This window comes from Vanessa tameamea, chromosome 19 (genome assembly GCF_037043105.1).
Source record: "Vanessa tameamea isolate UH-Manoa-2023 chromosome 19, ilVanTame1 primary haplotype, whole genome shotgun sequence".
Lineage (NCBI taxonomy): Eukaryota > Metazoa > Arthropoda > Insecta > Lepidoptera > Nymphalidae > Vanessa > Vanessa tameamea.
In genome coordinates this window covers 748,101-764,216 of record NC_087327.1, presented here as the reverse complement: position 1 = coordinate 764,216, position 16,116 = coordinate 748,101, and the positions used below count along the sequence as shown (strand labels likewise).

The following is a 16,116-nucleotide window of genomic DNA, read 5'->3' as shown; positions in this document are numbered from 1 at the left end:
ACCTAAAACGATTATTACGAAATATTTTGAGCTGCAGCCGTCTTGCTGGTATTATAGATACCGTGTTTTAAATTCAAATTTTGAATTTGTGTTCTCTTTTGTGTCCTTGCTATCCATGGATTAAAGTGCTGTTTAAATTATTCCTCGTTCCCTATAGTTTTTTAGTTTAAATATCAATAAGAAAATATATATTATATATTTCAAATACTGTCACATTTGTCTCCATTCTGTAATCCAATAGACGTGAAACTTACATATTATGATACTCTTTTTAGACCAGATAAGTTTCTTGCTAATTCTTCTCGGTAGAATTTACTTTCGGAACCGGTGGTAGTTTCAAATTTCATTCAATTCAAATGTTTATAATAAATATATATATATATAACCGTGGGTTCAAAGCGGGCAAGCACTGAATTTTCGTGTGCTTAATTTGTGTTTATAATTAATTTCCTGCTCGGAGATGGAGGAATACATTGTGAGGAAACCTACATATGTTATTAGGGTTAGGAATAAAATATTTTTATAATACACTTTAAAAACCACATATAGATATTTACTTGCTGGTAAGCTTTGTTCCAGGTGCAAGTGCACTCCTGTTAATACCTATACTTTAACAACCGAACAATTAAAAAGAACATGAAATTGTTCAACTATATTAATATAAAGAGTATCATAAAATCTATACAAATGATTGCCTGCAGTGTTCGTGCGTCTTTAATGACATTGACTTACTTTAAAACCGGAAGCGAAACTTTGTTTTATGGGGGTGAAATATGATATGGCGCTTGTATGATAGCCATTTTATCATATTAGTATTATATACATAAATATAATATAAAGCGTTTATTAAATAATTGCATTATTACAATTTTATTTTGTGGTAGGACTTTATATAAGTTCGTCTGGGTAGATATCACCCACTTATCAGATATTCTACCGCCAAACAGCAGTACTGAGTATTGATGTGTCCCAGTTTGAGCGGTGAATGAGCCAGTGTACAGGGGCAAAGGACAAAACCGTAGTACAATGTTGGTGGCGCTTTGGCGATGTAATTAATTGTTTATATTTGTTATGGGAAGTGGTGACCATTTACCATCAATTTGCCCATTTGCCCAACTGCCTACCAATATTATAAAAAAAGTCCAACGATATTCCAAATAAACTAAAAACACATAAGTAAATGAATATTAAATTCGAAATTGGTGAAATCCCCGTCGTAAACCCAACCCTTCAGCATGGTCCTTTACATTCGGTGTTATTACAGACGAAGCAAATATAAAGGGCAAAATAACAGTTTTATTAGTACTACTGAACGGTGATTGGATTATATGAATTGTAATTGAATTTTTGTTTTTATTCTCTTCAGCTGTTGTTCGAACTTCGATTCGAGATTCTAATTTGATTGCATCTCTTTATTTCTTTCATTTGGCCGTTCGATTAACTTCCGCGGAAGTGAGTGTTCCTTTGTTAAATATACATTTTTTAATTAAATCACATTCTGTATTTGAATCGTTAATAATTTAAATAGAGGTCGTTTTGTAATTAACAAAATATTCACTTTATGCTAGCCTGTCTGGTAGAACTCATCAAATATTCTACTGCCAAATAGTGGTGTTTAGTAGTGTTGTGTTCTTACCTCACTTGAAAGGTGAGTAAGCGAGTGTAATTACAGGCACAAGGGACGTAACATCTTAGAAAGAACGGTTTATTTGAATAACGGTGACCACGAATCATTAAAGCATTTGGTAGCTGGCCTACATTTTTTTTAAATAAAAACTTAATATACAGCTTACACTGAGCGTTTCTTAAGTTTCTGAGATATAGAAAGGAAATATAAACTCAAATATCAAGACTACGGTCAATAATCTATATAAAGTTGGATCTACATCAATGTCCGTATTAAAGTAAGTTGAGTGACTACGACAATGGCGTTTATTGCTTTACCTATAAGTTTTAGTTAAAACATGCTGATTTTTTTCGATTGTCAAATTAATGATGATAAAAGGCTAAACCTCAACAACCTTCCCAAGAACAATACGTTAGTCGCAGTGTCCTAGCTACCCTATAACAAGGTGTTGCAGTGTACCAGGAATCTAAAGCTAAGGGGAGCCAATATTTTATCACTATCTGATGCGTTATTGCTATTATTACTTAACTTACTTTTGCAAGACATTGAATTTTAATCGCATGCATATCTATCAATTTAAATCACGTGCAAAGTGGTGCCCTGACTTTGGACCTCCGGTTCTCTTATCCACCAACTAATTTGCGCGGCAGTCGGACATAAACTGGTTGTTATGTTACAGCTATACATAAAAGCGAAGCAAATAATTTTACGTTAGGAATAATTTTCCTACATTCGTCGCCTTTGAGAAGTCTCAACATAAAGCTAGGAGTGCGTACGACAGATGTTCTCTCAACAATAAGATGGCGTTTTTGTTAGGAATACTCGCTAAGATGTTTGACTACATTTTCATATTTTAAATATTTTTTTCTTGGATTCATACAATATGTTTAAAGAAAACTTCTATTTATTGAAGTATTAAGTATTTTATAAAATGTCCAGTAGGTTGAGCATATAGAAAACATAGTAAGGGAAGATCATAAGGGTATAGCAAGGTGATATTAACAAAAAAGAATTTGTTGTCACTTTGAGGATATGTAGGCACTGTTAGAATATTGAGTACCGATATCCTGAAAGTTTTGAATATCAAATGCAACGCGTCTTCATTTCTACTTGCTTCCATTGCTGCCATGGTTATTACCAGATATCGAATGAATTTCTGGCACATATGTAATTATGGACACCATTGGGTGGTGGAGATGAGGCCTTTTCCCCGCCCATTAACAATGACGCTATGAGAAATATTAACCATTCCTTACATCGCCAATGCGCCACCAACCTTGGGAACTAAGATCTTATGTTCCTTGTGCCTACACTGGCTCACTCACCCATCAAACCAAAACGCTACAGTACTGAGTACTGCTGTTTGGCAGTAGAATATCTGATGGGAGGGTGATACCTACCCAAATAGGCTTGCACAAAGTCCTACCACCAAGTAAATAATGACAAAGTATCGTTAATCTGAGCCACATTTTCTTGTATATTCGAAATTTTGACTACTAGTAAGTTAATTAAAGTAAGTGGCTAAATAAAATATATTAATGAATATAAATGTACTTTCTAGTAACATACAATTCATTTTTTCATATATGATTATCTCGTAGCTAAACCTATGTGATAAAATTTCTATATTTTGTTTTTTTCATACAGATGCTCCGGTTTGTGCCGAACGCAGGGACAACGAACTATTTGGCGCTTTGAAACACGAGACAGTATCTCTACATTGTTCGGTCGACGCCAATCCCGCGCTTGTTTCTTTTCATTGGACGTTCAACAATTCGGGAGAGCAAACAGAAGTACCTCCGAGGTAAATAAATAAATAAATGTTATATTAATATTAAAAAAAATATATTTATGTTATTTAAACATTAACTATTGTTATGTTATGGCATCTTAAAGTTAAGATTGTATCATCAAGTTATATAAATGAAACTACAAAATTAATCTACGTGTATGCTATAACAATTTTTATTATATGACTAAACCATTTTATATGGTTCATTGTATATGACTAACAAAATAACATAAAGAAATTTACTTATAAAATAATGTACAAAAGGCGGTCTTATCGCTAAGACAGTGATCCCTTCCAGACAACGAAACAGTTCATGAAATTGATTAAAGTGGTGTGAAGGTGAACACTTACTTATTAATACATATACATTTATATGAAGTTGACAATAGACACATTGTTAGTGGAAAGGGAGAAAAACTTAAGCGCCTATGACTTAATTTGGACAAATTTTTTACAAGATTTGTCGTTGAATCTGCCAGAAGGACATTGCACTGTCCAACAGACTTTATATCTAAATTAAGTGTAGTTCTAACTGATTCGTTCTGAACACATTCAATCAATACGTGCAAAAGATCATCAGGTACATTGAAAGTTGTACAGTTCGGAAATGTTGTTTTCCGCATCATAAATGCAAACTTATTGCATGGCATGTGCCCAGACCGAAACCGCTGAATTAATTTAGTTTCATTAAAATTGATGTTACTGTTCTTAATCTAAGGACGGATGAGGCTAGATCGTACGGTACCAAATACCTCTCTCCTTAGCTCTTTCGTCAAAGTACTCTTTCCACAATTTTTTTTAAAGTGCGATCAAATATTTTATATAAATTAGTATCTACTGCTACAATTCCGATAAATAAATAACACAATACTCACCATTCATTATATTTTAGATTGTACAGCAGTCACGGACATACGTCTACTCTTAATTACACGCCAACTACAGACATGGAATACGGAACGTTGGCTTGTTACGGAGAGAACGCAGTTGGCCAGCAGAAGGTGCCCTGTCTCTTTCAACTCGTTGCTGCAGGTGAGTAATAACCAATTAAAATTGGACATTATTTGAAAGTCATAATACGTATAATTATTGGTGTTATATATGACATAAGACCTTTTTCAATTATACTAAGGCAGTGGTAGAACTTTTTCGATTCATCCGAAGATGCTTACTGCGCTCAGAAATATTTAAACTGGTTATATTCACTCCATTGTCTATTCTAGGTAATTTATTTTGACAAAGTATTCATTAATGTGTTGGATGTTTAATTCGATATGATATAATAAATTTAGATTTACATAGGATTTGATGCAAAACAGACAGACATATTTGGAGTGTTATTTTCAACAACAAAATTAACAAATGGAACAAATTTGTTAAGGTAGTCAAGGTTGCAGATAATTAAGTTTTACAAATTGTAACTGCCTAAATAGCTTCATAAATCGTTACATCTATGCATTTGAAGGTTTAACTTTTAGACATTACTTGTGTAATAAACAATACTTATTAAGCATACAGATGTCCTTAGCACAGGATTCTTATTTTTATTCAATCGTAATATTTAGAGTCTAAAATTATATAGTTCCAATAGCATTGCGGCTATTGTATACTTTTCATATATAAATAGGCTCTCGATGCGCAACCATTTTTATTTGTGAGGCTGCATAAGTCATACGTAAGCACGTGATTTACAACGGGTTACATTTGCAGTTTCTGTGCTTAAAATCGCCTGGGACATAATCATATGCTTCAGGATATATGCCACATTAAACACATCGTGAGCTGACTTTTGGGAGTCAGCTAAGCTAAATAAATAGGCTAATAATTTTACCACGCAGTTAAATGTTTACGACAATTACTGAACTCTGTTAATATTTAATTATCTTAGCGAGAGTTATAATATTATATAAGTTATAATTTTTTAATGATGATTTCGTTCAAACAGGTCGTCCTTTCCACTTGCAAAATTGTACAGTTGCAAATCAAAGTTTGGATTCGTTGTACGTGGAATGCGTTGAAAATTTCGATGGTGGCCTTCCTCAAACCTTCTTAATGGAACTGCTGGAGCTTCCTTCACTCACGGTAAATTACCTTTGGATATTTGACACGATATATATATTTTTTTCAATTATGCAGGTGAACTGCGTAATGGATTGGTCCATCTAATGGTAAGTGGTTTCCACCGCCTATAGACATTGGAACCGTCAGAACCGTGCTCCTATAGTTACACTGGCTCACTCACCCTTTAATCTAGAACACAATAATACTAAGTATTGTATCTGGCGGTAGAATATAATTATGATGAGTGGGTGGTGCCTATCGAAACGGCCCTACCACCTAGTAGACATGCCAATATTCCATAAAAATTAAGTCTATTATAATGGGATCTTATATATCTTACATAAAAATGCTGAATTTTTCATTATTATAAATGGGATGATGGCTTGATCATAACTTAATGATAAACTTATCATAAAATAGAGGCATTACGTTTCACCGATGAATGAAAACTTTGAGAATAATTGTTATATTTACCTGAAAATGAAATCAACTCCAACATTTCCATATAAAATATGCAATACAAACATATTGAACAAGAAAATTTCCATCTTGCTCCATACAGGTCCGTTACAATGTCTCCACAAATAGAACACCACCCTACTTCGAAGTGCGCGGCCTCCCGCCGGGCGTCAGTTACAGAATCGACTTATACGCCGTCAACGCCAAAGGACGTAGCGACGTGTCTACGATAGAGACCGTCACGTTGAAGGGACAGGCGAAATTTACTGGTTAGTATTATTATAACGACGACGAATATTTTTAAATATCATCAATAGAGGTAAATTCTATAGTGGTTTCAATTCCAATTGGGTTATATTAACATGTTAAGAAGATGCGCACATTCTTTGCTGCGACATAGATGTCTGTGCATTCAGAATAATATAATATCATAGTTAATTTTTCGAGAATTTTTTTGGAACAGCAAAAATCATATGTAAATAAAATTTATATCAACACTGCACTGCACCTTGAAACCTATTCAGTAATCTTATTAACAAGACCACATTGTTCTTTATCTAGCAGTATAATTATTATTGTTTGTATTCTTATGAAAACACTTTATTAGTAATATATAAAAAGGAATAGTATTACCAAAGCGAAATATAAATTAGGTATGACTTTTTGAATTGCAAGGGTCGCCTGTATCATTTGTATCGTGTAGCCAATATTAAGCCACAAATATTACTCATAATCCGTGTAACCTCGTCACGCTATATTGCGGAATAAACGACTTAATTCTGACTTTTTATAGATATGAAAAATATAAATTGCTTCGAATTGCTATTTTCTCGCTTTTATTCAGCAACGAGGTGTTAATAAATTCGGTTGAATGTTCTCGTGATGTAATTTTTTTAAATTTAAGATTAAATTATTCTAGACACGTCAAATAAAAAATAATTTACATAAGAACAAAAATTTTGATTGTAAATTAATTTTTAATATAGTTACTGTCCGCGGTTTCTTCCACCTTTTTTGGACACCCTATGTCCCGTACCTGATATATATGATATATAAATATATGACAATAGTTAAGAAGTAAAAGCGTAACCAATAAATTCGCAATTAATTTCGCTTTTCTAATATAAGAAATATCATTTCAAGTGACTTTAAATGAAAAATGGAATATATGAAATTCACGATTCGGAAAAAATCGGATTTCATTTGCTTTATTTTAAACACACTGTTATTATATTACTTAAAGCTTTAGGGATCTCCTTATATCAGTAGCCAGCGTAAAATGAGTCACTTTATAATTAGCTCTAGCTACTAAAATTTTATCCAGCTTAGCTTCATTTACTTCTTTATTCGACGGAACATTTTCATTAAAAAAATCTCAAAAAACTGGTTAATTTAGTTCGCGTGTTTCGCAACTAGTTACTCACAACGCTTAAGTCAGTAAATGAGAAGTTTAGTTGATGGTTTTACCATTGCTGCTATTTATTGCCAAGCATTTTTCGTGAAGCCGCTTTACCATGCCGCGTTTGACGCTCGTACCTTTATACAAATATATTTTTAAGAGAAAAACTTTTAGTTCGTGTACGAAGTTCGATAAAAATGTTTTGATGTTTTTTGCAGTTGAATATTTTGCATATTTCTCATATCGAACTTCTATATTATACAGTATTTTTTATTGAAAACCTACTAGACTTAAGTATTTATTTAAAATGTGGCAGAAATGTTTCGAAACATGTCATATCCTAAAATATTTTTTTCTCCAGCTGATTACGATTGAAATAAACCTACCCAAGGTGTGAAAAAAGTATATCACGAATTAATAGAAAAATATACATGTACATAACGTTAAATATATTATAAACTTTTGTACATCAACTGCGATTACATTGATTGGTTTCATGAACTCAAGTGTGCTCTGTCGATTGGAATTTTAATACAATGTGTATAAAACTTAAAACCTTGAAACATACATGGGTGTACTGTTCTTGAAAATTTTATGATATTCATTTATTTAATTTTCATTTGCCAGTCTCTAATGCTTTTATATTTATATAATAAGATCCTGTAAATTACTTTGATAAGCAAGCAAATAGACTCCATAATGTTCGGTCATAAAAGTATCTAGTGCGCTTAGAAATAAATGAAGATCAAAGTGTTGATTATTTTCTTTGTCTAGGTGAAAGCAGCTCATTGGGAATGTCTCCAGTAGTCGCATCGATAGCAGCGATGTCTGCTTTATTGGCAACAGCTGTTTGTGGTGTCCTCGCTATTCTTTACAAGCGTCATGCGAATCGTCACAGACATTTACCGGCTAAACATGCACCTTTGAGGTAAGAATTTATCAATGTATGTACATGTAATTTTATTAAATTTTTAGTTTGCTTTAACGAATGCCAAAAACGCCAATGCATTTTTATAATTATTTGAATTTAGTTATAAATGAATTTAACATCATCATCACCATCAGCATCACCGAAAATATGCAACTAAGTCCGATCATCACCTTTTATTTCCCAACTGCCACCAGCCATACCATATCTTCCCTCATGTTTGACGTATAGTCTTCTCAAAAAGTCATCTACCTTATCAGGTATTGGTCAGTTTTCTACTTTATCTGCGGCACTTATGCCAATGCGCCTCCAATCTTGGAAACTCAGATGTTACGTCCCTTGTGCCTCTAATTACACTGGCTTACTTACTCAAAAAGGAAAGCAATAATATAACTGTTTGGCGGTAGATTTGATGATGAGAGGTGGTATCTATCACATCGGACTTGCATAAAACGTCATCACCAAGTATTTACCATAATATTTAATCGTTTTTGTTCTTACTACAATACTCAGTGACTATTTGATTGAAAATTGTTAACGTAATAATTAATTCCTTGGCTTTGAAATGAAACTAATTTAGAAAATCTACATAAAAAGAGGACAGATTTGTCGGATAATATCCACAAAAAAATCTTTAGTTTTCTAAACATTCCATTCTATATAATGTCTTCTAAAATACAATACATTTAATATCGGAGATAGTCTATCTATAATTCTATCTAAATCCTTGTTTGAATGCCAAATCATCTTTACTACTGAATATTCAATTAAAATAGCCACTGTCTAAATCGAAATCAGGCTGTTAACCAGATTGGAACAACTTGCACGAAATAGGCTTGAGCCGATTAAAAGATTTGTACTTCGGTTCTCTTAGCTCATATTGAATTCATTTTGCACTACTTACATCAGCATATTCCGATTATCGAATATTTACATTACTTTTACTTACTTTATGTCTGAAATAATTGAAATTATAAAAATGTGTCCCGTTTTTAAATATGTTTATATACTTGATCATAATATTATGAACCATTAGTTCATGGTGATCGTAAACTCCGAGGAAGAGCATACTTAAATAAAATTTATTTTGATTTTGATTCTAGCAAGTGAATTTTGATAGCATTAATGGCCGTTAAGACTTGAAACATTGGTAAATTTATGCAATAGATATATACAGGTAATATCGAAGAGTTCAGTTACTGGAGACTGAACTGACAAAACCGAGTCTTTATGAGATATATTATATAAAACTCTGAAATGATTTTACTAATAGTCATATACGACGCCAAAGGAAATTCATTTATTATTTATAAACGTCGTATCCTTAATGCAATAATGATATCTTAGGAACTTACGTGACATTCCCCGTTACAATTTCTTCGATATTCCTCCTTTTATTACGAGATGCTACCATAACGCTGATATGTTTATCTCGTTAGCCTGGTGGCTGTTTTTAAGGCTACAAAGCCCATATTTATATTAGTCGTCAGTGGAGAGGAAGAAAAGCCAAAGCGTCAAAAGGGTACTAGTGGGATATAAGGCTTAAAGTTTTAACTTTAAATCTCATTTCCCAATAGAATTTACTACTGACGAATGTATCGTCTTTGGATTTTCCGTCAATAAATTTGACCATTTAAAGAATAGTCGGGATTTAAAAATAGATTTCTTTGATTCTGTTTCCATACCTATGTAAACCGTTGGCACTGCGCCTGAACTTTATGAGAGAAAAACAGGGTGAACTTTCATGTGCACAAGCTTGTGTACTGTTTTTTTCGTGTCATCGTTCGTTTAGTTGTTCTTTCAAAAGGGTAAAACTTAGTTAATACATACGTACTACATACTAAAATAATAACTAGATGAGCTCGTGTTAAATGATTTCGGCCACAGCGGCAAAACTAAAAAAAAGGGACACCAGCGAACTATGCAGGACATATTATTATACCCAGGCGCACATGAGCGCAAGCACAGGTGCCATCTAATAATCAGATGGGACGTAAAGTCCGGTGCGACTTGACTGAGTTCGGGCGAAGGAACAACGGCTTTATGTGCATTCCGAGACACGGGAGTGAACACACTTTTAACTTCCATTTCCAGGATGTTACTAAGAATTTTTGGATGTAAAACCCAATAATTTTTGAACAACCCGACCTAGTGTTTGAACCCAGGACCTCGGGATTTTGGGCCTTATATCTAGCCACTGAGCTAACGAGACAGTCTAACTCTAATAAAGAGGAACTTTTATTCTAAGTCTATAAATACGGATAGAAATGAATATGATACTTTTCCAATCTACGTTCCAATTGGTAGTAGCTTTACATTGAATTTCAACTTGTACATCAATGATTCATTAGTGCCTCGTGTCTACCTACGTGTAAAAAGTATATTTCGATATGTAAAACATAACGAAGCGTACCTTTATCTTAATAAAGCTGAATCTCTGTGACTTTATACAGATATTAAAAATAATGCATAAATTTTTACATAAATAATTGATATAATATTTTACGCGCAGAGGTCCGAGTGGATAAAACGTGAATCTTAACTGAAGAGCTGTTTGGATATATGATGGAGCAAGCATGACTAAGTTATTTATAAGTTTAATTTGTAAATACTTCTACTCGAGCTCGGAAAACTGGGGACCGGTTTTACGAATTGATGATGGCAACTTCGATTATTCCTCACAAAATTAAACCTTGGCTACATCATAATTAGAGACAAATTATACTAATTTCTAATGGTTACAATGTTAACAATTATATACCAACTTTGAACGGGCGGAACGGGCTGTTGTGTTTGAAAAATAATATAAAAATGACTAAACAGCAACGATTTTGTTTCGATTCGATTGCGATAAAGTGTCAATTTGTTAGTAGAATTCGTTTCTTGCATATGTCGAATAAAACTCTGCCATAAACAGAACTTGGAGATTTACTTCTCGCGTTCTTAAACAAAATTGTGATATTTTGTATGTTACCATATAATTTTTATCTTGATTTGGGTATCGTATATGGTGGTTGAATTTGGAAATTAATGTTATACTCACTCATTACAAAAATTTAGCTAAATATTGGATGCAATTGCAAGTTTTTTTTATAGCTGTCATTTGTTAGATACAGTTATTTAACAATTAAATTTCATCGTTTAGTGAAGCCATGTACGCGGAGCGCAGTGGACAATGCAGCACTCCTGTTAAGGCAGAAGTTCGTACAGTACCTGATCCAGACCCAGCTGATGACGCTGATCCGGATATTATACCTAATTTGTATGGTGAGTTTTACCACAAACAAACAGAATTTTAGATTAAATGTACTACACAACATAGAATCTATTATGAAGCTTATTTTACCAATATAACTCTGTGTTGTATGTAAGCGGGTATTTACAATTTATTCTCCTACTAATCAGCAATACTTTGTAATGCTGTGATTTGGTTTTAAAGATAAATTTCATCTTTTCTAAAATAAAATAATACCATATCCTGAGTACGTGTTACGAATACACTAGTTTAGTTTCGTTCATTCTAGTTACAATTAAATTATATTTAACTTGTCATGACTTTTACTGTATCATAGTGTTGGAGATGTTAAAAATTTGTTTCTTATCTTATAACGAATAAACCTTTGAACACTATTATCACTTTTATCTCTCGGATCTAACCAAGCCATGCGTGTCAAAAATGTAATCGCCAGTATTTATGAACATTTTTAACTATATACCTGGAAAATTTCTTTATATAAAAGAATGTATTCATTCGTATATATATTTTTACATACTCTATTAAGGACAAATCACTTTTATTCTACAAAACTTCCTATAAAAATAATAGAAAATTATTATTGATATTGTTTATTCTATGTTTTTATTTTATAAGCCGACATGGCCCAATGGTTAGAACGCGTGCCACTTAATCGATAACTGCAGGTTTAAGCCCAGGCAAGCACTACTGAATTTTCATTTGCTTACTTTGAGTTTCTAATTCATTTCGTGCTCGACGGTGAAGGAAAACATCGTGAGGAAACCTGGATGTGACTAATTTCAACGAAATTCTGTCACATGTGTTTCCACCAACCCGCATTGTAGCAGCGTGGTGGAATATGCTCCAAACCTTTCAAAAGGAGAGGCCTTAGCCCAGTAGTGGGAAATTTACAGGCTGTTAATGTAATGTTAAATGTAAATTATATATAATGGATTTGTATGAATTTCAATCTTTATTATACATTTTTAATATCCTGTCTTTTACAAAACGATTACTTTATTTGCAGTGGTTATAATCATTTTCGTTCGACGAATTTAATTATAATATTAATTATATTCCTTCAATCATGCTTTGTACTTTTTAATCCAACGAGTTTGTATAATCTAGAGCGAAGGCCTGTATCCAATGGGTACATGAGCCTGCAGCGACCACCGTCCAACAGCAAGATGCGAGAAGCCAGCGAGGATGCCCGCTCTGAGCCTGACGGCGGCGGGTACTACGCTGACTTCAGAAAAAAAGACTATAGGATACCTTTGACTAGTGTAAGTAAAAATAATCTTATCTAAATTATCATAAAAATACTAAGTTCTTAACTGACTAATACGACTCGTGAAAATTTTCAATCAAATCAAATTCCTTTATTGAATATAAAGAAGAAGGAGCATTACACTTACTTATTTATTGTCAAATTAAACACCGGTATAAGTCACTGACTTGGAAAAGAAAACATCCCGACCTGAGAAGAATCGACGAAAGAAACTGAGCGATACTTTTTTTTGCTCAAATTGTGATTTTATACATACGAGTATCTATATTCAATATCACGATACAATTGTACTTATATGCTGATTATAATAGATTTACATTAAATATAATTTGATATGAAAAAGTAATTACATTCTAAAATTATGAATGGTAGAAAGAATCCTCGTACAGGAATTCTATTCACCGTTTCCTGATGTAATGAAAAATGAGCTAACTAGTTCTTCTATCGTCAGTGTAGACCGTGGCAATGTTTTTCCAACAACGAATATTATTCACTGCTGGCGATGATATGTTAATTATGCTAGACGCATTACAAATAGACGATCAGCTGTAATGTTTGGGAATTTTTCCCCAAGATTTAATCAACTCCAATGGGATTGACTTAAACTGTTAGATTTAATGTTTTTGATTAAACTAACATAATTATTTTTTATTTACAACAGTCCTGCCAGCTTAGATTTATATTCTACAAACATTTGGCCTTGTTAATACATCCTTTTGTTGCAGTTAGACTGAATATATTTGAGCTGTTTATTTTCAAAAGTTTCTATTTCGCATCCGCTAAAATATTCAAATAAAACATTTAATTAAATTCATATCATTGCTCCCACAAACACGAATTTCGTTGAAGATACAACAACTCATTCCTCAAACTGTTCGTGCTTCTGATAGTAGTTTTTTTTTATATAAAAAAATGCAATTATGTGAGCTATGAAGCATGTTTTCATCTGAAATGAAGTGATCTTTGTGTTGAATACAATGGGAACGTAAATACAATATATATTTTGTATGCTCACTTATTCAGAATGAGAGTAGGTCAGCACTCTATTTTCCGAAGCAACCACAATTAGTGTTATGTGGGCCAAGCATTTAAATGACTTTCATATTTTTTTTTCTGGTTCAGATTTTGAAAGAACTTTGCTTAATGAGGCGACACTACCATCTAATAATGATGTTGGTTTCAGATTTAACATTTTACACCCTTAAATTCATATTTCAATATTTTTCCTTCCCGTATAAAGTTCATAATATTTTGGTAAAAATTTTGTTTCTAATTTATATGTGTGGTTATAAACATAGTTGATTCAGTTTGGAGATGTAACAAAATACAGTGACTGTCAAATATATCTGACAAGTTAAAATTGAACATAATTACCCCATAAATTTACTTGGTGGCTTAGTGCAAGCTCGTTAGTCGATCGGCAAATCGATAAATTGTAATACTTATATACTTAAAATTATCGGTGAAATATTAATACGTAATCTTTTCGAGTGGAACTTATAAACAAAGTAATTTAAAAAATAATTGTTTTCAGTAATCGTTAAGAGACTAACAGGAATCTTCTCTTTTAGTCATATCATAGTTTAAATCGCGTCAACAAGGGCGTGAACGCTTGCAGCCCAAGCTCAACGGGCGTGACGTCATCGCTGACAGCGCACCGGCTCCGACCGGAAGTCGTCACTACGTCGCATCGGGTGCAGGAGAGCTGTATATAAATTAGATTGTAGGGGACACTGTGAGGGTTTTCTAGACAGCAGTACAGTATCGAATGACTTGATTTATGTTTTTACACAATTGTAAAATGTCACTCACTAAAAAAATTAAGTGTATCTTCTGAATTTTTAATGTAATCAAATAATTAAACAAATCATGTATGTCAATCTGGGTATATGAAAAATTTGATGTAAAAATTAAATAAAATGTTTTTTTATTGAAATTTTGTTGTAATAATATTAATTTATTTTTACGATGTAGACATATCACTATAATGTTCTAGAACCCTTGATGTAAATACCCCGTTAAGATAAGTACTGACTGTGTTCCTTTCATACTTTAACTTTTGTAAATTAACCTTTTTCAAAGTTTGTGTATGAATTATTGTAAGTGTACACTTGTTAGTGGTCAATTTGCTTAAAGTTTGAGAAGCACTGAGCATATAAGTCTATAGATCTATTTGAGGCACTAAACAACATTTCGTTTTTACTAAAGGTTTTTTTTTTTATATCAACCTTTATAATATATTATCTATAGACTTATGACGCTTTTTTAATTTAAATTGTTAATGTAAAGAACAACCTTCGTCTCTCGAATGATATACAGCATGATTCAATCTCTCTTCCTAATATATCGTGGGAAATAGTAAATGTTAACACTTTCGTGTTAACACGTCACACTGTGATCTTGTCACACGTTTCCACAAAAACGCTCTAAGGAGCTCAGCACTCTGTGAAGAATTACCACGTATATGTCGTTCGACAAATATTGGAACGCATGATTGATACTGAGAATTGTATGGAAGATCTGTCGCACGATCTTAGATCGTGTTTGGTCACTGAACTAGCGGATTACAACACGAGTCAATTATTCCAATCGGTCAATTTCAATAATATCACCCAAAGAGATTACTTAGTTTGTTTTAATCTAAATAAGTCTAAATGCTATTGTAATATATACCTATACAAAAGATAGCGTTTGAGTAGGGTCCATTTTATATACTAAGGTCAAGGTATGCATAACAAGTACAGTACTATAAAGGTTTGTTCAGACAATTTACAATGATTCCGTCTGTACTTGTGTCCTAGTATCAATACGTCAGGATCAATCTTATACATTGCAGCCACAGCTACATTATAAAAAAAATAGCTGTTGAAAAAATATAACAAAATATATTATTAAATCAATAACACCTGTGTCTTAACAGTATTGACTTGGTATAAAATGATGATCATTATTTTCGAAATGTGTATTTCGTTGATCAAGTATATTATTTTGTAATGTTGACAAATTAAGTGCTCTTCAAAACACACCGACGAAGTCTTCCAAAAGACTTACTTCTTATTTTGTCTGGTTATATCTACCACTTTATTAAATAAAGTTTGATTCGTGGCCTGTTTTGAAATATCGTTAAATAGAGCGACAACGTTTATTCACAGTTAGCAATGTGACAGTTCTCAAACGTGGTTCATTTTAAATTGGAGCAATTCAAACGCTATGCGAAAAGTATGAATTCAGCTCCGCTCTTGTTTTTTAATGTCAAATACAATGTTCTTTTTAATTTCACGTCTTTATATCGAATATTTATGGAATATTTAATCGATTAAGTGACGA

The 16,116-nt window shown here is 32.7% G+C and overlaps 1 protein-coding gene across 1 annotated transcript in view; it reads left to right on the top strand.

Moving 5' to 3' along the window:
* LOC113397057 (hemicentin-1-like) overlaps nucleotides 1-15,330 on the top strand; it is a 182,880-nt gene extending 167,550 nt beyond the window's left edge. Inside the window, exons 11-18 of the mRNA XM_064217845.1 lie at nucleotides 3,275-3,431; nucleotides 4,312-4,451; nucleotides 5,365-5,501; nucleotides 6,043-6,208; nucleotides 8,113-8,266; nucleotides 11,412-11,533; nucleotides 12,630-12,784; nucleotides 14,361-15,330. Coding sequence (XP_064073915.1) covers nucleotides 3,275-3,431; nucleotides 4,312-4,451; nucleotides 5,365-5,501; nucleotides 6,043-6,208; nucleotides 8,113-8,266; nucleotides 11,412-11,533; nucleotides 12,630-12,784; nucleotides 14,361-14,504 — 1,175 coding nt within the window. The 3' untranslated portion in view covers nucleotides 14,505-15,330. The remainder of the gene's footprint in view (nucleotides 1-3,274; nucleotides 3,432-4,311; nucleotides 4,452-5,364; nucleotides 5,502-6,042; nucleotides 6,209-8,112; nucleotides 8,267-11,411; nucleotides 11,534-12,629; nucleotides 12,785-14,360) is intronic.
* Nucleotides 15,331-16,116: the final 786 nt, after the last annotated feature.